The 22,649-nt window shown below is 38.6% G+C and overlaps 1 protein-coding gene across 1 annotated transcript; it reads right to left on the bottom strand.

Annotated features, from left to right (window-relative positions):
• Positions 1-12,468: 12,468 nt before the first annotated feature.
• On the bottom strand, positions 12,469-22,299 carry LOC148361186 (dnaJ homolog subfamily A member 3, mitochondrial-like). Its single transcript, XM_088341906.1, has 12 exons — positions 22,065-22,299; positions 21,475-21,611; positions 21,320-21,403; positions 20,928-21,125; positions 20,609-20,761; positions 20,393-20,540; positions 19,217-19,281; positions 17,803-17,931; positions 17,594-17,709; positions 17,358-17,452; positions 16,121-16,264; positions 12,469-14,570 (listed from the first exon to the last, which is right to left on the bottom strand). The coding sequence occupies exons 1-11, from the start codon at positions 22,264-22,266 to the stop codon at positions 16,137-16,139; spliced, it is 1,455 nt and encodes a 484-aa protein (XP_088198032.1). The 5' UTR covers positions 22,267-22,299; the 3' UTR covers positions 12,469-14,570; positions 16,121-16,136.
• Between the last annotated feature and the right edge of the window lie 350 nt (positions 22,300-22,649).

The raw sequence follows: 22,649 nt of genomic DNA, 5'->3' as shown, positions 1-22,649 counted from the left end.
GTCCAATGAATTTAGATATATACATTACACATATACAATATATGTTGCCTTTCTTATATGGCTTATAAATATATAATACTTTTAATTTGTTGTGCCTCCAAACATGTATTTTGTCCAATATGCCAAACCCCAGATTAACAAATAAAAGTACTGTTTACTGTAAACGTTTATTTTGTTGAAACAATCAGAATGCAAAACACAATGCTGTCACAGTTCCCCATTGCCCCCAATAGGCGACGCCCATTTGGCGACATCTGCGGCTCGTTGACAAATTGGCTTCCCTCCATTTAAGCTCAGTACTCTCACTAACCCTCTGTCAGTCCATCAACAAACCTCTGCACCCACAAGACGTGTGTTTTGACTCTGTCCGGTATCCTGCTTGTCTATCCTGTCCGGTATTGATCCTGTCTATCTCACCCTGTTTGATACCTTGCTACAATCTCCAGTATCGGGTATCGTTCCCGTCTATCTCGTCCTGTTTGATATCGGACTCCAGTTTCCAGTGTCTGGTATCGATCCCGTCTGTTTCGCCCTGTCTGATACCTTGCTACAATCTCCAGTATCGGGTATCGTCCCCGTCCATTTTGTGCTGTTTATCAAACTCCAGTCTCTAGTGTCTGGTATTGAACCCGTCGGTTGCGTCCTGTCTGATATCTGTCTCCTGTCTCCTGTATCTGATATCAATCCTGTCTGTCCCATCTTGTATCGACACCGTCGGTCCGGGATCTGCTCGTGTGTCTGATATCGATCCTGTCTGTCCCGTCCTGTCCCGTATTGACACCATCTGTTCGGTATCTGCTCATGTAACTGATATCGATCTCGTCGGCCTCTGACTGCCTGTTGTTCCAGGCCAAACTTCTGCCTTACTTCTTCCGCCCAGCGATCGCCGAATCACTGGCGTTTGTGTTAACGTGCATGACTGCCCCAATCCCGTAAAATAAAGCTGGGTCCTCCTCCTGTCCTGGTTCTGACGATGCACGATGCAAATTTGTGTGGTGCAGAAACCTTGAAAAATAAACTGCCCTAAGGATACTGTACAGTACTCAAGTTCTGCTTCTAGTTTAATGAAACAATATGACAGTGTCCTGGACTTCATAGCAGCTCGAATTGTTTTCATTTAGCGAACACTTGTAATAAATAAAACTTCTCTTGGACATCCCAAACACAAGAGGGAGCTGTTGTTGAAAGTATGTCATCCAAAATTGACAGATATGGTCGATTATCTCAGGTCTGTCTACCCTTACAAATGAAACAATACCATTAATATATCACAGAAGGTAGATCTGATAAACACGTTCATTTATTTTATTATGGCTTGACATTTGTATTCAGTAACAGTGACTACAGGAAGCTAGTGTATACACGATTGTTTTTGCTGAGGCGAGAATGCCACAATGTTACACTTAAATCAAGTTTTGAAAAAAATATTTTTTTGCTGTTAAATTCAAATACACAGATCAGTACAACCACTGTACATTTGTGATACAAAGAGAAACGAGTGACAAGCCAAGGCATTGACTAGTAATAAAGAAATAAAAATCAAAACTTCAAATATGAAAGGAATAACAAAGAACCCCTCTCACCCCCATCATGGACTGTTCACTCTGCTAGCCTCTGGGAAGAGGTACTGCAGTGTGCGGTGCAGGACCACCAGGTTCTGCAATAGTTTTGTCCCCCTGGCCATTAGACTGTTAAATGGTCAATCACACACATAGTAAGTCTACACTGCTGCTAATCTGTACATCTGTTTGTCCGTTTTGTTTTTTTGCACTACTAGGAGTTCTTTATACCTAACCACTCCTCTGCACTATCGTACTACAGTGTTTTTGTTACTGTACAGTGACTTGTTTACCTGACTGCTCATTTTGCACATCTGGTTAGCTGCTACTCTTGCACTCTTTGCACTATTGTATAATACTATACATAGCCATAATTATTTAGTATATTATTAGTACTTCAATACTCTAACTCAATACAACATTTTATTTATATCTGTACATTCAAGGAAACTGTGCGGGTCAGATGTATCGACATTTCGTTCTGTATACACGTGTACTAGAATGACAAAGTATATCTGAATCTGAAGACACGAACAAACCCAATTAAAGAATAAGCATAGATCAATAAATAACATGAAAAAAATGAGGTATAGGTGGATTTAGCAAAATTACACCACTGAATTTTCTTCGTACATTTCAAAGATGAAAAATAATGATGTAGTTAAGATGTCTAATCTTTATCGGAAGTCTCACCCCTACCGTGTTATATAGCCAATAGGCTATCTGTTGGTTAAAGTTAATTATTCAAACTTACCTTTCATTTTTTTGTCACATTTTTCAGTTTCCTTGCTGTTATTTTCCTCATTCTCTACTGCAGTTAAATTTCATTACACATAAAAAATCTGGTGAAACAAAGGCATTAAAAATGAAAAAGGTGGGGTGGGGGACTTGTGGTCGTCATGCAGTAAGGGCAAGCCAGAACCACTCCTGCATCCTGGGAGCAATCAGGTAGGGTTGGGTTTCATCCCTGAGCCAACGCAGAGCAGCGCAACATTTTGGCTTTAATTCCATATAAATCAATCCAACTACATCAATGTGAGTTGATTCGTTAACATTTTTGTTTACATTTCATGATGCGGGTGTGTGTGGTCAATGCTGACTTTCGAAGCTTAAGCTCTCAAACGGTTTCGTTTAAAAAAGCTTTTTTCCCCAAACGGAGCTCGACTCAGGAATCGTTCTACACGCTACCTTTGGCGAATGTCTGCGATTTATGATCGCGGCTGTTCACAGTGAGGCCAACAAAATCGGTGCAGTAGACTAACCGAGGAAGACTTGGACAAACTGGAGGTGAAACGTACATTGGAAACAATGAGAATGTACATTGAATCCTGCTTGTGTATGGGTGCATTTAAAAAGCAATGAATAACCTTTCAATAAGGGCTAAACCAGGGGTCTCAAACTCGCGACCCGCAAGCCATTTCTGGTTCACGTGACGACAGAATGAGGCTCTGCCTTACGCCGAAAGTTTACTGTTAGTGCAGTTCACGAGAGTTTTATATGGATGCTGCCTCCCTTCTGATTACGGTTAGGGGGGGCTTAAAATTGGGAACAATTTACTCTCAAATACAGCCACAACTAAAGTGCCTGTTAGATTAAAAACATATACATTAAAAACATAAGGTCACAAAATGCACTGTGCTTTAAATGCATTCTTTAAAAGACAATATTTTGCTGGCTTTGCCATTGAAATCACGAGATGGAGCGATAATAGACAGAGGCAGAGAGAAAGGAGGACAGAAAGAGAGAGAAAAAAAAGAAAGTCAGATCTACACAGAGAGACAGACAAAGAGGCAGTGAGAGAAAGAGAGAGACAAGGAGAGAGGGAGGGTGAGAAAAAAACGCAGATGGAAAGAGAGAGAGGGATTAAAAAGAGAGAGAGAAAGGGAGTGGGGGTGAAATAGCTGGGGAGAGAGACAGGGAATGACAGAAAAAGCAAGAGAAACAGAGAGGCAAAGAAAGAGGGATGAGAGAGATAGACAGAGAGATACAGACAGACAGAAAAAGACAGAGAGGCAGACGGACAAAGAGACAGACGGACGGACAGACAGACAGACAGACAGAGACAGACAGACAGACAGACAGACAGACAGACAGACAGACAGACAGACAGACAGACAGAGATAGACAGAGAGAGAGGGTCAGAGAAAAAGTCAAACCGACCGACAGATTGACACAATGTAAGAGAGACAAAGAGAGAGAGAGAGACACTGATAGAGAGAGAGACAGCTAGACAGACAAAGACAGAGGCAAAGGGAAAAGCATAGATGGACAAAAAGAGAGAGAGAAAGAGGGAGAGAGAAAGATAGAGAGAGACAAAGGAAGAGAAAGAGTTAGAGAGAAAAAGGAAGACCGACAGAAGGACAGAGACAGCGAGAGCGACAAAGGGAGAGGGAGGGAGAGGGAGGGAGAGTGAGCGAGAGAGAGACAAAGACACAGACAGAAAAGTGAGAGACAGTTTACCTGGACCCTAACTCCAGCGGCCCCGAGTAAAAAATTGAGTTTGAGATCCCTGGGCTGAACAGTTTTGAAATTATACAATAAGGAAAAGACGTTGAAAAAAATTATCTGGGAGCTTCCATGAGTAGAAAGTTAATCGTCAGATTCTTTTGCATAATAACAGTTTATAAAGTTGCTCTTTTTAAGATAAACAACATTCTGTTAGCCATAATAACAGAGGAGATGGCTGTATATTTTCATTGCCGTCGTAAATAGCATTGTTTTGTGTGCGGGCGGCCAAAAGCCAACGCCGATTCTTGCCTGTTTCCCATTTTACCTTAATCAGTGAAACGTCTCTTCCACTTTCGGCCTATGCGTCCTTACACCCCCGCTGCTTGGCCTAATTGCCCATCCTGATTATTGCCACATGATTCACTTTTGTGTGAGTGCGGATTTAAATCCATCTCTGGGGGTCAAGGAGACGTTACTCGCCTCAAACGCAGGCCCCGAATTGAGTATCAGATTACGAGATTACTTGATGCTTTCCACATGAGTTTCTATAACGGGTTGTGGGCCTCCCACCCGCCCCCAGACGCACCGTGACATATAACAAACACACTCAGGGAGAAGTTCAAACTTGGTTATATTTTTGTGCAGCTAAGTACCCCGTTTGGCCAGTGATTGGATTTATAGACCCGCTCTCGAGGGGAGTGAGTTCAAATTCGACGACAAAAAGATGACGTTTCAACATTTACAAGAGGAAGTTAAAAAGCCGAAGCTTTAAGGGGAGCTTTCTCCAGATGGTGCTCCCTTCACGGATTAACTATTCTAATCTACTGAGACAACTCTTTCCCTCTGTGCCTCTGGTACATGTTAAGTTTTGTACATGCATCACTCACCAGAATTATGACATCAACTAAGACTTTTTGATGCTAATTTGAGACTTACAGTGGAGCTATTTTTGGGAAGTTGGACCCCAGACCCACAAAAAAAATCTTGGTTCATCTAATTTCTTTGCTTCCTCTGATTCATGGTCAACAGCCTGTCACTAAACTGCACTGTGACTACTGAAGGATTTTATATTTTATATATTTTTGACTATAAGGGATTTTTTACGATCAAATACAAATTACATTTAAATACAAAAGATATTCACTGGCTGAGCTGTGGGGCGAGGTCATTGTGGCCTAGACAAGAATGATATTTACAGAAAAACAGCAAGAACGAGGACAAGGGCTGATGCCAAAGGAGTCTGTGACACGGGAAAGGAGACATTGTTTGGCTGATAAGCTTTCTTGTTGTGAGTTTTTAAGACGTGGCGGCGCCTTTTGGCGAGGAGGTGGTGAAGCTGGCACCTGACCCGCCCCATGGGGGGTGGCCGACGCGCCGGCTTTTGAAAAGACGTGGACGGAAAACGGGAGAGAGACGACAGATGGGAGGCTCGACGAAGACTAATTCGACAATAATTCGGCTAAATTATATGGAATTCACTTAGCTAAATAGGTTAAGAAAATAAATCTGCCCCCGTGTGAAAATGCCTGTCTCTTGTCAATATTTTTCCCTAAAATTAAGAAACAAGCATGCATTGTTAGAATAAAGTTTGTGTTTGGTTAATGGAGTCACATAACTAATTCGAACAATTTGGTAAATGCTACATTTGTAATATAGTTTTTTCCCTAACACTACAAGACCCCAAAATTTGCAAATCAATTCATGTAGGGCTGCATACAAACGATTATTGTGACAATAGATTCATCTTTTGTTTATTTAGGATCTTAATCACAAATCCTAGTTTTAATTTCTTATAAAACGTGCTAAATCATAGTAAAATATTACCAGTGTTGGTAATACCACAGTTTTAAATAACGCCGTTATGTACCAGGGTAGTCTAAAAAAATGACTTTTCCGCTGCTACAGTGGTGTTATCGTTACTGATGTTCAAAAGCGATGGACTCCAACGCTGGCGTGCCCCCCTTGGACGGGTTTTTCGTTCTTCTCAGTGTTTATTAGGTCGCATCTTTTGGGATCATGTCACCATTCAAAATAGCAACTTCCATATAGTTGGATAGCATTTACAAATACAGTATTTAGTAATGCACCGAAAGAAAAGGCGTATTGGTGAATGCGGGAACCGACATCGTTCGCGAACACAGCAGCTCTCTTCTTCTCTTCTTGTGAGAGCCAGCTACCCACCAATCCCTTTGAGAAGCTATTTTTCTTTTGTTATTGGTCAAAATGCATTTTTTCAGGGATTCTACGCTGTTGACTTTGAATATATTGAGTATTAAAAACGTTGAAAAAGGTCATTTTCCTTTATTCTTCCCCTTTTTAAGTCATTCATAATAATACATAAATGTATGGCATTAAATAGATTCAACTACAAAAACAATCTGAAGAGCCATTTGGGAGCCAAGCTGGAAAAAGCCCGTTTTCTAAATATAGTCGGAATTCCCATCTGTACAGACCATTCAAGTGTGATTTTTTTAAAAACACACTTTATATTGTTTACAGCTGATGGTTATGTTATTATATTGGTGTTTTTTTGTCGGACTTAAGTGTCGGATAAATCTGTTGCTGGTGAGGTGCAATAAATATTACGTTCTTTAACACAACTACCGAGCTCTATTTGACTGACTAGAATACTGCTCGGGAAATTTCAAATCTTTGACACACAACTTCCTTTGAAAGAAACGGAAATAGTTGATTTCCCTGGTAGCTAGTTACTTTTGCTATGGAGAACTCAGTTGAGTTGTAACTACAGACGCTCCCCTAATTACGAACATTCGACGGAAGCAAAACGGTAAATATGAACATCTTTTTCAGGATGTCGAAAAATTTCCGGACATTGCTGTAAGCTGGACTTTGTATTGTGTGCACCTCTTTCCGAGTACAGGACAGTATTATAGTGATTCTTTCTGTATCTCTAGCACGCTAAGAACTTTGACGTTTGTATTGTTTAATATCTCATGCATCCATTCAATATGGTTGGTGTAAAGCTTGAAGAAAAGGCGAGCCGTTTCTTTTTAAATGAAAGTGGAAAAAGAAAGCTTGATGCGGTTGAGGAAATGGTTATTGTTTTTTTTGTCCACTTTTTACCACGGAGGAAGCTTTGTTTTTCAGTACTATACTTTATCATTCAGGCTGCTTTGTAACGTAAGAGAGCATATTATTTTATCAAACGTTTATTTTTCAGTTTCAAAACAATACAGGTTACTTATACAAGCCCTAAACATACCTACAGTGGCTTGCGAAACTATTTGGCCCCCTTGAACTTTGTGACCTTTTGCCACATTTAAGACTTCAAACAAAGATATGAAACTGTCATTGTGAAGCATCAACAATAAGTGGGACACAATCATGAAGTGGAACACACTTTATTTGATATTTGAAACTTTTTTAACAAACAAAAAACGAGTGACTGGGAAATCCGGCGTCCTCGTAAACTGTCAAGTCGTGTTTATTTGAATGGTCCTTAATCACAAAGAGTCTTAAAGGGTTGCACAGACCACAGTGGGACCTCGCTACTTTGCGGTTCCACGTTCGCGGGTTCAGAGCTTCGCAGGTCTAAAAAATGATAATAATTAAAAAAAAAAATATATATATATATATATATATATATTATATATATAAATATTTTTATTTTTAAGCATTTTTGAAGGGGCGTCGCTACTTCGCGGATTTTCACTTTTCGCGGGTGGTTTTGGTCCCCATTAGCCGCGATAACCGAGGGATTACTGTATTGCAAACTGCAGAATATTATTCCACTATCCTCTGGTCTAAACCCTACATGGGGGCAAGGAAAAACTACAAAACCTCGGCATGAGGAAAATAAAGAAACCTTGAGAAGGGACCGCTCATGCTTGTGTAGTCAGTTGTACTTTGTAGGTAAATATAAACATGCCCACCTTTCTCCAGCATTGTTGGCAAATTTAAGGATGTATTGTATGTTACGTTGTTAGCGAAGGATGGTGTAATCCATAATCTGCTTTTTATAAGTAGCGGAGTAACCAGGGTTGGGTAGGGTTACTTTAACTTGATTGCTTTCAGATTACTCAAATAACAAATATGCTAATAAAAGACAAAAGAAACTAAATATGAATAAAATTATGACTCACAACACGTGGTAAGCTTTCTCTCCTGGCTTTGATCTCTTTGATCTCCGGCAAAACTAACATAAAATGTGACAGAAACAAAATGAAAATAAATCCAAACAACTTGCTAAAACCATGTGCTCCGTTACTCCCCAAGCCTGCACAAAATTTAGTATTTTATTAATATTGAGTTTCTTTTGTCTTTTATTAGCATATTTGGTATTGGAGTAATTCAAAATTAATAATAATAATAATAATAATTTCCTTGTATTGTCATTCTGTGTAACAATGTACACAGAACGAAATGTCGATTGCACCTGACCCGATGCAAGTAATCAATTCAAAGTAACCCAACCCAACCCTGGGAGTAACACACCATGTTGTAACCACTGGTGAGTTACAAAATGGTATTAGTAACGCGTTGCAGTACTCGTTATGGAGAAAAGTGTTACAGGACCGCATTGCTTTGTACTCGTTTCTTCCAACGCTCCTGACGCCAAAAGCAAAATGCAGATCCGCAGTAACATCTCTATCGGTTATCCCCAGATGTGCACACGACTTTAACATCGATAATATCGATATTTGGATCGATCCGCCCACCCCTGTCATTTAGTGTGAAATCCCAAACTGAAAACAAATTTCCCAGGGGTGCTCATCCGCTGTGTTACCAGGCTCCGTTAATTGTGACCGAAAGAAATCTATTATGTACGTTTCACATTTTCCACACACTTGTTAACTTGCTACTCTTAGGCTGCGTTATTATGAACCACCTGCTCGTGTCCAATTAGCCTCTTATGGTGTTTTTCGGGGGCCCCTTGTGGGGCCATGCCAGAGGCCGTCTGACAATGCGGATGTCGAACTTCTTCCCCGGTTTCCCAGTCACTCACGGCAACCGACCGTCAATCAGACGTGATTGCCACGAGGATGTTTGCAGAGCACAAGACCGGACAAGCAACGTCTGGCTCAGCATGTCTGCAAAGAGGCGAAAAAGCTTTGAGGGAGCCCCGACACGCAGCATTGATTCTGCTTGTATTGACTTTCCTCTCTAATCACCACTCAAGTCATTGTAATGTTTGTTCCCACTGTGTTTAACATGGACAATTTGAATCTGCTGTGAATATAAACCTGCTGTTTTTTTATTCCAAAAGGTTTTGACTGTTCACTTTGGCTTTGGAGGTGCCTTAATAATTGGCTGTCCGACAAAGATGCAGGAAGGTGGCACTCAACTTTTGACTCTTTTGCCCGTAATTACACAGCGAGTGAATGCTTCCACGCCACCCACTGCAACCACAGCAATGGACATTGTTCAGGAAGTCAATGAAGACTGGGTATTATCGTTGTTAAAAGAAAAAAAAGTCTGTTCCAGTAAGAATGCTTTTGCAGTCTCAGGTCGTCCTAATGTCCTTTTTAAGCCGAGGCCCAAAGTCAAGAATTCAAGTAACTTGAACATCGTTTGCACAAAAGTATTCTTCTTGTGTTCAAACAATTAGGAATTAAAAGATAAACGGACATTAGAAAAAAACGTCAATCTTTAAAAAGAAAAAACAAAAACTAACAATTTGAATGCAAAAAAAAACAGACTATTATATAAGAGTATGAGCTGCAGCCCTAAAAAAGAAATACATCTGAACATACATTGATGATATTGAGTTGCATTTCACAAAACCTACAATTTTTGTGGACAATTGTTGAAAAACATTTTCAAAGATTTCTAGTACTTACGGGAGTAATTTGAACAAAAGTCCACTCTATAATCAGTCTGGTTACAAAAGTGTAAAAAAATGACCAGCCTATAAGTTGTTTTGCAGAAACAACCTCTCCAAAAAGTTTTATTGTGCCAGAGAATGCTGCAAAACATATTATTATCTTAATGTAAAATTAGATACAAAACAACCTGGGTAATTTTCTTTGAAATAACCCAAACAATCCATAGAGCTAGCAGCAAGCGCTAAGCCGAGGCCACCATAGTTACGGTATCCACGAATCACAAGCGGAGCGGTCCTCTTTGTAAATCTCACCGGAACGGCACCAAACAAAAGTTGCAGCATCGTTACATTGTCAGATACAGATTTGTGACTCATCACTAGAGAAGAGAACCTTCATCCAGTCATTCACAGTCCATGATTGCCTCTCCTTAACCCATTGTAGTGTAGTTCTTATTTTGTTTAAGCGTCAACGATGGTTTCCTTTCAACTTTCCTATATGAAAATCCCAATCCCTTTAGATGTTTTTGCACAGTTTTGTCACATTCATTGACTCCACCCTCCTCCCATTTTCTCTTCATTTGTCTTATGTTTTTCAAGACTTAAGGCCTTTAGTTGTTTGTCGTGACGCCTACATCTGCTCCTTGGTTTTATCAGTACGCTTGACTTTAACAACCTTTCCATGCTGTTTGTACATGGTCCAAATCTTTGACAAGCTGACTGTGAACAGCCCACACCTTTGGCAACCATACCAGTAGTTTCCTTTTGTCAAAAAGTTTGATGATCCCGTCTTTGGTCTCAAGAGACATCTCGCTTGTTGGAGCCATGATTCTTGACAATCCACATAGTCCAGGAGCCCTCCAAGGTGTGATAAGCGCACTGTTTTAAACGCTGACGAACAAGCAAATTTAATCCAAGCCAGGTGCTCAATTAAGGAAAGGAAATTGACTGGGTGTGTCCTTATTCTCTACTCAAAATGTACTGATTCCAATTTTTTTCTTCAGAATGGAGTGATTCCATATTTATTTCCCTGCACTTGTTCTATAAAAGTAACATTTACTGACCATTGCAATGTTTTTCTTAATTTCTTTTAGTGTTTCTGAATGACAATATGTTGCAATTTGGAATGACCTTAAGATTGTGATCTGAGTTCTTTCTAAAGGATGAAATGTCCGCTTGCCCAAGACTGCTGATTCCATACTTTTTATTAGGGGTTGTAGCAAGATTATGCAGGGGAAATAAATCTTGCACACTGAGGGGAACTATAACTGCTCTGACTACTCTAGGCAGGATATTCCAATTATTACATAATCAGTTTTTATATTAGTGCACCCAATGTGATTCAAAATTACCCAGAAGGAGCTGAAATCATTGTCATCTTGCTGATACGGGTACCAGAAAAACAAAAACTTAGTGATAGGCTGGGCAAAAAAAATATGAAGAAAATTGGTGCTGTTCGGCCACTTTAAGTCTCCGTAATTTGTATTCTTCAGCTCTCATTTTCGGTTGCACTACTCAATACAGTGACATCTAGTGGTCAAATACTACACATTGTCCTTAAGGTTTTAGTAGTTGTGATGGTCGCCAACACCATTAGCTGCTGTTTTACGTTTAATAAATTGCATGCTATTTTAAGGAAAAATAATATTCAAGGTTTCAATGTTATTTTCATTGGGGTGGTGGTCACCATTCACAAAGACCCAACTATGGTACCTTTTACCTGGCAACATAATCATCATAATTTGGGCCCTTGTGTGCTGTGATTGAACAATTATGTATAGCGTTTAATTACTCAACACTAATGCACATTGCCTGATTCCAGCATTTTTGTTCCAAAGAGTGGTCGAGTTAAATTAAAAATAAATACAATGTAACAAGGCAAGACTGGCTTGGCACTTTTTCCAGCTGCGAGCCAGAAGAGGGACATATGTAGGCTCAAGCGTCGGGCCATAATTACGCGAGTGATTTAGGTGCGTGACAGCAACCGAATGAAGGAAATTTATGACACCACTGAACCCACAATAAGCAGGAGGAGGAGGAAGAGATGTAAGCCTGAGAGTTTGCGGAATTCCCGTGGGAGCCTTCCTTATTGAAATGCATTTGCAGTATCTTCAAGTATGGATTGCAAATTTTAAAGCGTGGATAAGGAATTGTAATTTTGTAACAAGCTCATTAGGAACCGCTATCTGCCAAAACAAGTGTTTAAAATAGTTGGTGATTGCAACATTTACACTTTGTGTGGAGTGTTATTAAAGGCGTTGTAAGTAAGTTTAAAACATTTTACTTACTGACGCCATCTTCTAGCTGAAATTGTCATTGCAGCAACTTTTGTTGCACGTGCAAGTATGTGAAATTATTTGATGCGCTCAAATCAACTCTTCCTTTTGGGGTAAGGGTTGGCATTTGCACTGTATTTGACACAGTACTTTTCATACTTTCATCATATTTATACTAGACTAAAAGAAAATCACAGTCACGCGCGTGATATCGCCTAATATCAATTTTATCTCTGGCCTTTACACCACCCAAAGATTTCCTCCTCCATTTCTGGACACTGTCCAAAATGTTGTTTTTACAAATAAAGTCCATAATTCAGCACAGTTTTAATGTATATCCTTTGTTTAAATTTGCCCCATTTAGTTGGTTTGTTGTTCCTGTATAAGACGACCACCATAAATGTATTCGATTGTTTTTATAGGTACAGTAATCCCTTGTCTTTCACAGGGGTTGCGTTGCAAAACCAGCAAATAAATACCTTTTTTTTTTGCTCAAGAACAAACTCATTTTACAGGCTCAAGTATTTGACATTGTACTGACATATGTACTGTGAAATAATAATTATTTAAAAAAAAAAAAAAAAACAACGTTTCCGTTTTATTGCACGACTGTATAGATTGAGGACACGATCCACATTACATGATACTTTGCCGCCATAATGTGGACATTATGGAAAACTGCATTTACTTTATTGTTTTTTCCTACTGAAACCATATTATTTTTCCATTATCAAACATTCTTGTAATAAGCGCCTGGGAGCTACTAGGATCGCCAAAAACCTGCATGAGGCACCAGAGCAAATTCAGCAGGTCTAGTAGTCCAACTTTGTTGGCACTATAAGCATCTTATTCAGTTTGGCCAATCAGAATGCAGAACACAATTCACGATCAAAGTCTGCTGAGTACCAAAGCTGTGATAAGTAAACCTCAATATAGCACGGGAGTATTGTATATATAAACATGCCCATGCATTGTATCTGACGATTCAAGGGTTGTATGTGAGAATATATTGATACAGGAACATCTGCATGGCCAAATTCAAGTACTTTTCAAGCACCTTCAAAGCCAATTTTCCCCCCAATATCTTCAAAAGAAGAAATCCAGCTCTGATCAAAATATTTTTGTAGACTTTGATGACTGAAATAAAGACGCCATTTTGCTGCTATTACATACTTTGTGCTATTTTGAGCTCTTCCTATGCATGATCTGTTTGTGTCAATGGACTGCTATAAACTGACGTGAATTCTGCCATTCTGGTTCAACAATGCACGTGCAGCTTGGCTACGTCACACTTGTGTACAAAGACGTAAAGGGCTCTACAGGTGTTGGGTAATAATTGAGTTAAACGTGGAAGACAAAGAATATAGTACATTATGTTTAAAAAAAACAAAAATACGCCAAATTTGGACTCATATTAACGATATTGAGTGCATTCAATCTTAGAAACTGCTGATCTTTTACTTTTTAACTTTGTTTTAATTTACATTTTTCTGTGTTTTTCCAGAAGATCTGTGTCTAAATTGTGTATAATAGGACTGTAAATATGTGTTTTTGCATTTTATCATTTATGTATAGTACTGAAGGGTTAATAATTTCATTTTTTACCTTATTGTTTTGCATTTTCAGGGATTTTGTTTGGTTTGACATTAAATCTTTTAAGTGTGTAAAAGGCTAAAATTGTTTGGTATTTTACTTTTTTTTCTTGTAGATCTGTGAACATTTTAATTTATAACTAGTGTATTTTCCAGGGATCCGCTGCAAAACATGAAACTACTAAATAATTTCGTGCATACTTAATTATTGGAAATATTTCAGTGAAAATCCAAAAATCTAAGGAGCTGAGAAGAGCCCCTATAGAGTCAGACTGCCAAGATACATGGCAATGCCAAAATTCAAGCATTTCCCTGACCTTGAAAACAAAACTCGATAATTTTCACGGATTTCAAGCACCCGTTCGAACCCCGTTTTAATTAATCTTTACAATACTCTTCACAGAGAAAAGTAATTGTGTTTCAGTAACGTGTTCGTTTGTAACCACAGCAGACAAATTTGTTTCTTTATGGTACAGTCGCGTATGACGGAACCGCCTTGTGGAGCGCCGCCGTTTTGCTTGGCTTCAAGCAAGATATTTAAAGTGGGGTACAAACCGCAAGCGGAGAACAGACATTTTTCTGTGTTCCCAAAAACGGAAGAGCGCCGTCTCACTTAAATCTGCCTTCGGAGTCTCCCTGCTGTATTTGAAAACCGCACGGCGAACGATGACGCCACCGGCTGGACTCAAACATCAATTCAAAATGAAGGAAATCTAAAAATGATCTTGTGGGATTGATTTAAAATAGATTTTTAACAATCTTGGTTACATGTTTCAGCACTAATTACCATAGTCCTTGCTTGCCCAGTTTTTGCTGAGGCCTTGTTCGCGGACCACAAATGTGAACAACTTGGCCCCATGCTAACGCAGCTCCTTCACAATTCAAGGTCTTTTGTCATGTCGACTTTAATTTTCTAGGAAAAATAGAAAAAAGGATATTTGTACTTTTATTAACTCAGGAAAAGTCACAAAAACATGAAAATTAGGTAATTATTGATTCTAAAAGGTATCAAATGGGAAATCAAAAATGTGCATAATGTTTAACAATTAAGTATTTAAGTGTGTATGATTTGACCACTAAATGTTGCTGTTTTGTGTAGTGCAGGGGTTTCCAACATGGTCAAGTTGACTTATATGTTCTATAGCAGGGGTCGGGAACCTATGGCTCGCGAGCCATATATGGCTCTTTCTATGAGTATCTGTGGCTCAGAGACCAATTTGATTGCATGCAAAATTTCTCCATCTTGTTCAAAACCGGAGTTGTCTATCCTGTTCAGGTACACGTAAAGCCAAACTAAAGCTAAATTCAAAGATAACACTTCGCAGTCTATATAGGGCACGTTTTTCACTACAATTTACAGTCGAGGTGTCACACAAAAAAAGGGGGAAAAAAAACTCGTTTTGGCTGTACAACGCTAAAGAATCCTTTATTTAAAAGTTCACTATATAATCTGTGTTCAGTGTTCAGATACTTTATGATGAATCCACAGAACTGTAAATACGCCAAAACACCGGAAGAGAACTTAGTCATTTGATTGGGTGAGTGGGAGGGATGGGTGGAGCTATGCAAAAAGTACAAGCATTCCCTCCCATCTCTCGCCAAAGGTAAGCACATAAGGCTCCCTATTCTCAGAATGTTGTGACGTTTTCACAAAATAAATGCTTGCATCTGGTTTTGAAACCAATATGTATGAAAAAAAGGGTCAAAAGGAGTTTAACCGATCTTGAGTAATTGCAAGAAAGAGACAAGTTTAAAGTGGTCTGTTTGTTGAATTTGGGACAGGGGCTCTGGCATTATTCTCTTTTCATAATTTTTATCAAATCATCAAAAATAAATGTGCTGAAGACTAAGCTTTTGTCCGGGGCGCCGGTTTAGCAATTTCGTAAATTTGTCTCATAATATATGGTGTGGCTCTTTCCCAAAATAAAATTAATATTTTTTGCTTTTATGGCTCTTTGAGTCAAAAAGGTTCCTGACCCCTGTTCTATAGGTTTGTTGGTTGGATCCTCAATTAGTTATTTTAAAACATATCTTGTGTCTTTTATATGTTATTGCATGAAACTGAAAACACACTTGTGACCTAATTTGGGGGATTTTGTTACTGCTAAATGTTATCACAATATAATTTTTTATTCGCAATTACTGCAATATTATACTTACGGCAGTCTCTAAGCACTACGGAATAATTTTGTCTGCCGTTTATCCTGAAAGTCTTTCCTTTTTTCTCTCTTAAGTCTTTATTACACGTTTGCCCAAAATTACGTTGTTTTCAATGACAATAAAGACAATTCATTTCAATTAAATTTTAATCCACTTTTTCCATTCTCTTAACAAGAGTGTTTGTAAATTGAAATTTTGAATGCTATATACACACACACACATGTAAAAACAATCTTGCTCTGCCTAGTTTAGGTATGACTTTTATTTCACTATTGTTAATAGTGAAAAGGGTGAAGTTCCCACCTTGTGTTTCGAAGTTTCAGCTAAACATTTTCTTGAGTTTTGAAAAAAAGCCTCCCTCCTCCCCTTGCCCTTTCTTCTGCTTGTCGTCTGCCTCAGCTGAGCTGCTGGATTTCTCTGCAGAACCCGACGCTTTGCCTCCCCCTGCTGAACACAGAGCAGAATTCAAATTTCAGTTCCACTTGTGCTGCATCATCATCATGCATTGTATTGTTGATTCTTTGCATTTCACAATGTGATACGTTATCTGTATTCGGATAAGACCGCAAACAGAATTTTTTTACATAAACCTGAAAATCATTAATCATGCTTTTTTAGAATTCAAACAATCAAATATTCAAATTATAATCATTTTGGGCATTTTCTTTGAGCCAATTTGCATTTTAAAATCGGAGCATTAAATTGAAGTACAGACACGGAGACCATGTGTCTTTAGACCGTTTGGGCAACAAGGTTGTTAAAGCTTACTTGCTCCTTTGCAGCCAGTTCATCTAGAAGTTAGGACTAGTTTAACAAAGTCTACATTTGGAAATAATTCATGGGTTGCAGTGGTTGGGAAGCAACCTTTTTCAAGCAAGGGCCACCTTTCCAAACTGATGTATATCTTAAAATATATAACCCGTAGGAAAACAATTAAAGCTCAGAATGTTTTTTTAGCATTTGAATTGTTATAACAGCAGGTAAGTTGCCAATAATACAAACCATCTTTAATTGTAATCTTTATTGATGGTGGCTGCAATAGAATAGGTCTATCTATCTACCCTGGTCATATCCCTCGAGAGGGGTGACCGACAGCAAGACAAACATATACACAAAAAAAAAAAGAAAAAAAAGGAAAAAGTACCAAAAATAGAATAGGTAGTATTGGGAAATCATTTTTTTTTGTTCGATTTTGTTGTTGTGGTGGTGTACTCTGGAAAATATGCGTATTTAAACACTTAATTATTGTTAGTTTGGAATCCTTTACATTTAAGGTGATTTCAGAATGCGGAACGAACGTATGAAAATATACCATTCGTTTTTATGGGAAACTAGAACAAATCGGGACTAGAACAAATCAGTGGTCAAACACCTATGCTGAAGGTATCGCTGGAGTTATAAATGAGTTGTCACCAATTCGATGAAATTGGAAAATATCCTAGGCCACACCAGACAAGGAATCACTACACAAAAGGGCAGCACTGAAAACTGCTTGAGAAACACTACTGTATCTCAATTTCGGTGTAGGCGAAATGCTCACGTTGAACTGGAGTGACGCCATTAACCGTCCCAGAAACATCCGCTTCCTCCTCAGCATAAGTGAGCAGAAGAGAGCGCTGCCGTTTCGTTAACTTCCTGCATAGACAAAGAATGTTTTTCTCTTTCAATTATGGCGGTTAGGATTCTGTAAAAAAATTAAAGAGTCTCAAAAATATGTGGATAAGACCAGATAGCTTTATACTTCTTGTTTGATTTTGCTGTATGAAAGTCTCTTACTTGGGCACTCTGATCTTGATGTGGACGTAGTGATCACCATAGCTGTAGCTGTTCATCTTGCGAATTCCTTTGCCCTGCAGACGGATCACCTGATCTGCTTGGCATCCTGCAGGAATCTGCGAATGTGGCGACATTAACATTTCTTTCAATAATACATTTCAGCCACAATATTGCAACGATCAAGGACTGATATTTTCAAACTACCTCACCTGTATGCTGATGGTTTCGTGGAGGCCTTGCCCCTTGGCCTCACCGCCTAGGATGGCTTGGGCCACGGAGATAAAAACGTCCGAGTGGATGTCGATTCCATTGCGCCTGAACATGGGGCTCCTTTGGACCTAATTAAATACACATAATCAGAGCTTGAAAGGGTAGGTCAAAAAATACTCAAGTAAAAGTACTGTTACTTCAGAATATGATTCAAGTAGTCATCCAAATAATTGCTTGAGTAAAAGTAAAAAAGTACTTGGTGAAAAAACTACTCAGGTTTTGATTAATTGTAGCGATGTCTTATTAATTGATTCTTTTTAAACAACAATTTAATCTGATCATCAAATTATTCAAGTCCATCCAATCAAAAATATATCACAAGTCTGTGTAATTGTAAGTCTGTGTACTCAGTTGGTTTGGGTGAACCCTCTGTGGATTAAATAGATTAAATAACAAAAACAAATATTTGGGCGTCACGGCGGTGCAGAGGTTCAGGGTTCAAGCTACCGGAACCTCCCCGTGTGGAGTTTGCATGTTCTCCCCGTGCCTGCGTGTTTTTTCTCCGGGCACTCCAGTTTCATCCCACATTCCCGAAAAATGGATATCAGGTTAATTGGTCAGTCCAAATTGGCCCTAGGTATGAATGAGTGAGTTGTCTGTGTGCCCTGCGACTGGCTGGCAAAATGTTCAGTGTGTCCCCTGCCCCAAAATAGCTGGGATGGGATCCAGCATCCCCGCGATCCTACTGAGTATAAGCAGTGCAGATAATGGAGGGATGGATGAATATTTATACATATATATTATGTGTGAGGCTACAGCTATATACATACAATACAGTTAAAAAAAAGTTCAAGTTCAAAAGTTCCACCTGATGGTTTTTTGGGGTCACTGGTCAAATCTAAATAAGGTATAGTATCAGACAAAATAAAAGCACCTTAGCAGAGCCAGACAAAAGTGTACATACGCAAAGGGGGTTTCAGTAAGGTGTCAATGTGGCCTAATGTAGCGGAGTATGAGTACAGTTTCCTCTTCACAAATCTACTTCAGTAAATGTAAAAAGTAAAGTGATTTCAAAATACACCTTGAAGTACAAAATGTCCCAAAACTTAGGTAAGTGTAATTAGTTACTACACGCCTCTGCACATAATCAGGGGATATTGCACTCACTATAATGCAAAATGTCAAGTTACCAAAATGATGACAAAAGTAATCAAAATATTTAAGTAGAAATATCCTTTTCCACTGGAAGGTTTTGATTTTAGAATCATGTTTTTTTTAATCAAAAGATCTTTACAAAATATATATACTTAAATTACAAAAACTATTTTTCCATCTGCTTTATCAGCATTTTGCTCATTTTAATCACATTTTGTCATTTTACAGTGTGTTTTTTTTATAAGTGACACAACTCACCTGAAATGTAATGAGAATCTCTTTCGTGCCGACTGACATTCGCACCGCCTGACCGTGCTCAACTCCTGTACACACAAACACAATATTAGATACCATTACTATAATTCTTATTTTTATATTCTCAAATGATTTGCCCAGCATGCAATAATCAAATATGCAATAGCATCACAAGATTATTCAATATCAGAGAGGTTTGTGGTTATAAAATAAGTACCACAAGTCACTTTGAAACATCCAATACAAACTCTAACAAAAAGAAAAAGTATTCGTCTATAAAAATTATATATTTGTGAATATTAATGAGCTACTAAAAAAAATCCAGAACCAGCAGGATTTTAATTTATTTAGTTAGGGTGATTTTTATAATGACGATATTCACAAATAAGATAGAACTGTACTAAGATACATTGGCACCTATACATACGAGATCAATTCAATCTCATATATTGAAAAAATGTACCCCATAAGAAATAACTGAAAGCCAATTAGTCCGTTCCTGGGCTCCCAGAATTATCCAAGTTAACCCTGAATAGCTATAAAACACATCTTACTGAAAACTAAAAACACAATAAAATAAGAAATGAACAAAATAATCCAGTAAAAAGATATCCAAGATGACATTAATCAAATAGAATTCGAGTTTATTATAAGCACAAAAATAAAATAAAAAATAAACCAACCTACGAGTGTAGGATCAGGTCTGTCTGGCGGGAGACACATGCGCTACTAGAACGAGCTTATGCTGGCAGTGAGCACTCGAACATTCGGCTGTCTAGTGGTAGCATTTGGAAATTCTCATAACCTGGATTTTCTCTTGCATGTTAAATTTTACATTTTCATTTTTGATCGAAAGACATTTGGCATCTTGAAATCACTCGTAACTCAAGTAGCTCTTACGTAGATGAGGCACCGTATACTGTATTCAATTTATTGGTCGGACTGGATAAGTATTTGTACACTTAAATGAACTTTCTTTGGAGTTCATTTTCTTATTGGAATTGTGTTCATAGACACTATACGCTGTATGTTCAATCAACGGAAAATTAAAAGAAGTTGATGCCTAATTGCTCAGTCCTGTTTAAATTTTGTTGCAAACAAAGGAATTACAAGTGACAATTGTAAGATGCCTTTGCCGTGCAAATCTTTCTCCTGTGACATACCGAGATGGATACCTACCAGCCGGAACAGGCACCGTGACATTGTGTCTCTTCTTGGTCTGACACGAACCCCGGCACAAAGCGCAGGGCGTGATAACAATGGAGCCCTTTCCTCCGCAGCGCCGACACGTGCTACGCATCATGAAAGGACCTGTGTGCAATGACTCCTTTAGGCAGAAAAAAACCACAGATGTAAATGACTACTAGGAGAAACCCCAAGTGAGGTACGACTCACTATGCCCGTGCCGTTGCAATAGTGGCAGTGCGAAACTTTGGTACCCGGCTCACTGCCTTTGCCGCCGCATCTCGGGCAGGCATCCTCGATGTTGATGGACAACTGCTTGTCCACGCCTTTTGCCGCCTCAGCAAACGTCAGCTCCATCACAAACTATTGACATGCAGGAGAAACGTGTCACACAGTGAATGATTGCCTTTGTGTTCCTCTAAAAATCTTTTTTTTGATTTTTAAAGTTTGTCTCTGAGCAATAAACATTTTCATTAATCATGCAATAAAAATAATCACTTATCAGTTTGGAATGGCAGTGTTCTCTTACCTCTGGTCGTTGCTCAAACATGCTGTTGACATCTTGAAAGCCTCCGGCGAAATCACCAAAGATCTTCCTGAAGAGATCCTCAGGGTTGATGTTGGTGCTGCCTGCTCTGTAATACTGCTGCTGGCCTGCTTGTTGGGCGTCAAAGCCCGCAGAGCCATACATGTCGTATTGCTTCCTCTTCACCTCATCACTCAACACCTTTCAAAGCAACACAGAATGACAGACTGCATGTGATGATATTTAATTGTGTTTTTTATACAAATAACATCAATTGAACATAATAAAATATTTCAATCTCTCTTGTATTGGACCTGGGTGTATTAGTTGTGAAGTACCTAATGCTGTTGAATGCTGAAATAAACAGCTGAAAAGTGTATATTATTATTGGCTACCTCATATGCTTCAGCCAGCTTGGCAAACTTCTCTTTGGCCTCTGGGTCATCAGGGTTAGTGTCTGGGTGATATTTCTTTGCCAACTGTAATAAAAGGAACTCAGATTACAACGGCATGCAGACTATGAGATTGTCCCAAAGGTTGATAAAGTGACCTCGTAATATGCTTTCTTGATGTCTTTCTGTTTGGCTGTACGAGAAACACCAAGAATCTCGTACAAATCTTGCTTGTTTGCATTGCTGGCGCTGGAGTGGAGACATCTGCCCGGGATGATACGAGGACATTGCAAGGCTGCAGGGAGAATAAGGAAAAAAAGCATGTGTCAAAAGTGAAATTACATAATCTTCATTTTTATTGTTGTTGCCATATGTTGCAAAACTTGCTTTGGCAGGGTTTGTGCTGTTTTGAACCATCCAAAGATGGTCCAAAAACCCCTGACAAAACAAGAATATGAATCGGTCTTAGATTTAGTGGATACATTGAATGGCATTAGTTAGTTTCAACAGGAAATGCATCGACCAATCACATCTGAATTTGATTTAAATGAAAAACTGAGTACTTAATTTGTACACAAAATGCAAATGCAGCAATGCCAACCTAGTTGGTAAAATATTAAGCCATAACATTCGATAAACGTTGCACACATAGATTTACTAGTCTAGTCACAACGCAGGGACTGTTTTTAACATTATCAAGGGTTGCTTCTAAGATAACTAGACCTATTTACCAACATGATTTTCTCACCTGTCAGTCGGCTCAATGTCAATACTTTTTTGTGGCTTAGGAAGCTCGAGTGTGCCACGAAACCTCCCCAAAGAGAGACCGAGTTTGTTGTAGAAAAACAAGCACGTCGAGCCGATAAATAAAGAAGACGAACACGACAAAGTTTTGCAATAAGCGACGTAGCTAAACAGTGTGTTACGAGCCGGGTAGAAGAAGACGCCATTTTAATTTCGTCATTTCCTGCATTATTATTAGTCTGCGCATGAGCGACAAATGTACGGTATCTTGTCATATTACCCTCGTCTATAACCTATTCCTTTATTTAAAAACATATTTGTCTTTTTCAAAATGTAATTTTAATACATTTTCCCTCTTAGTTTTCATTTTATTTTTAAATTTCTATTCTGCAAAGTAACAGTCTTGAAAACATTTGGTTCGATTAAAAAAAATCCCTCCTCGAATTCTTGTGTTTTCACATTTAATTTTAAAACGAATAAAGCAAATATAAACTTGGAACAATAACCCACGTAAAAAAAACATTGCAGTTTTTAAAGGCACCCAATAATTTTTCATTTTCTTTGAAAAAAGTATCGAAAGTTAACCGGC

Source organism: Urocampus carinirostris, chromosome 8 (assembly GCF_059441175.1).
Source record: "Urocampus carinirostris isolate Australia breed hairy pipefish chromosome 8, RoL_Ucar_1.0, whole genome shotgun sequence".
Taxonomy (NCBI): Eukaryota; Metazoa; Chordata; class Actinopteri; order Syngnathiformes; family Syngnathidae; genus Urocampus; species Urocampus carinirostris.
Note: the sequence above shows the minus strand (reverse complement) of the source record. Positions and strands in the feature narration are given on the sequence as shown.

Bases quoted from the DNA above. Each gene is read 5' to 3' on its own strand.
- LOC148361186 (XM_088341906.1), bottom strand. From the start codon at position 22,266: ATGGCGTCTTCTTCTACCCGGCTCGTAACACACTGTTTAGCTACGTCG. The intron at 20,541-20,608 runs GTGAGTCGTACC...TTCTGCCTAAAG, and splicing joins ATTGCAACGGCACGGGCATA to GAGTCATTGCACACAGGTCC. The intron at 17,710-17,802 runs GTGAGGTAGTTT...CCACATTCGCAG, and splicing joins ACGAAACCATCAGCATACAG to ATTCCTGCAGGATGCCAAGC.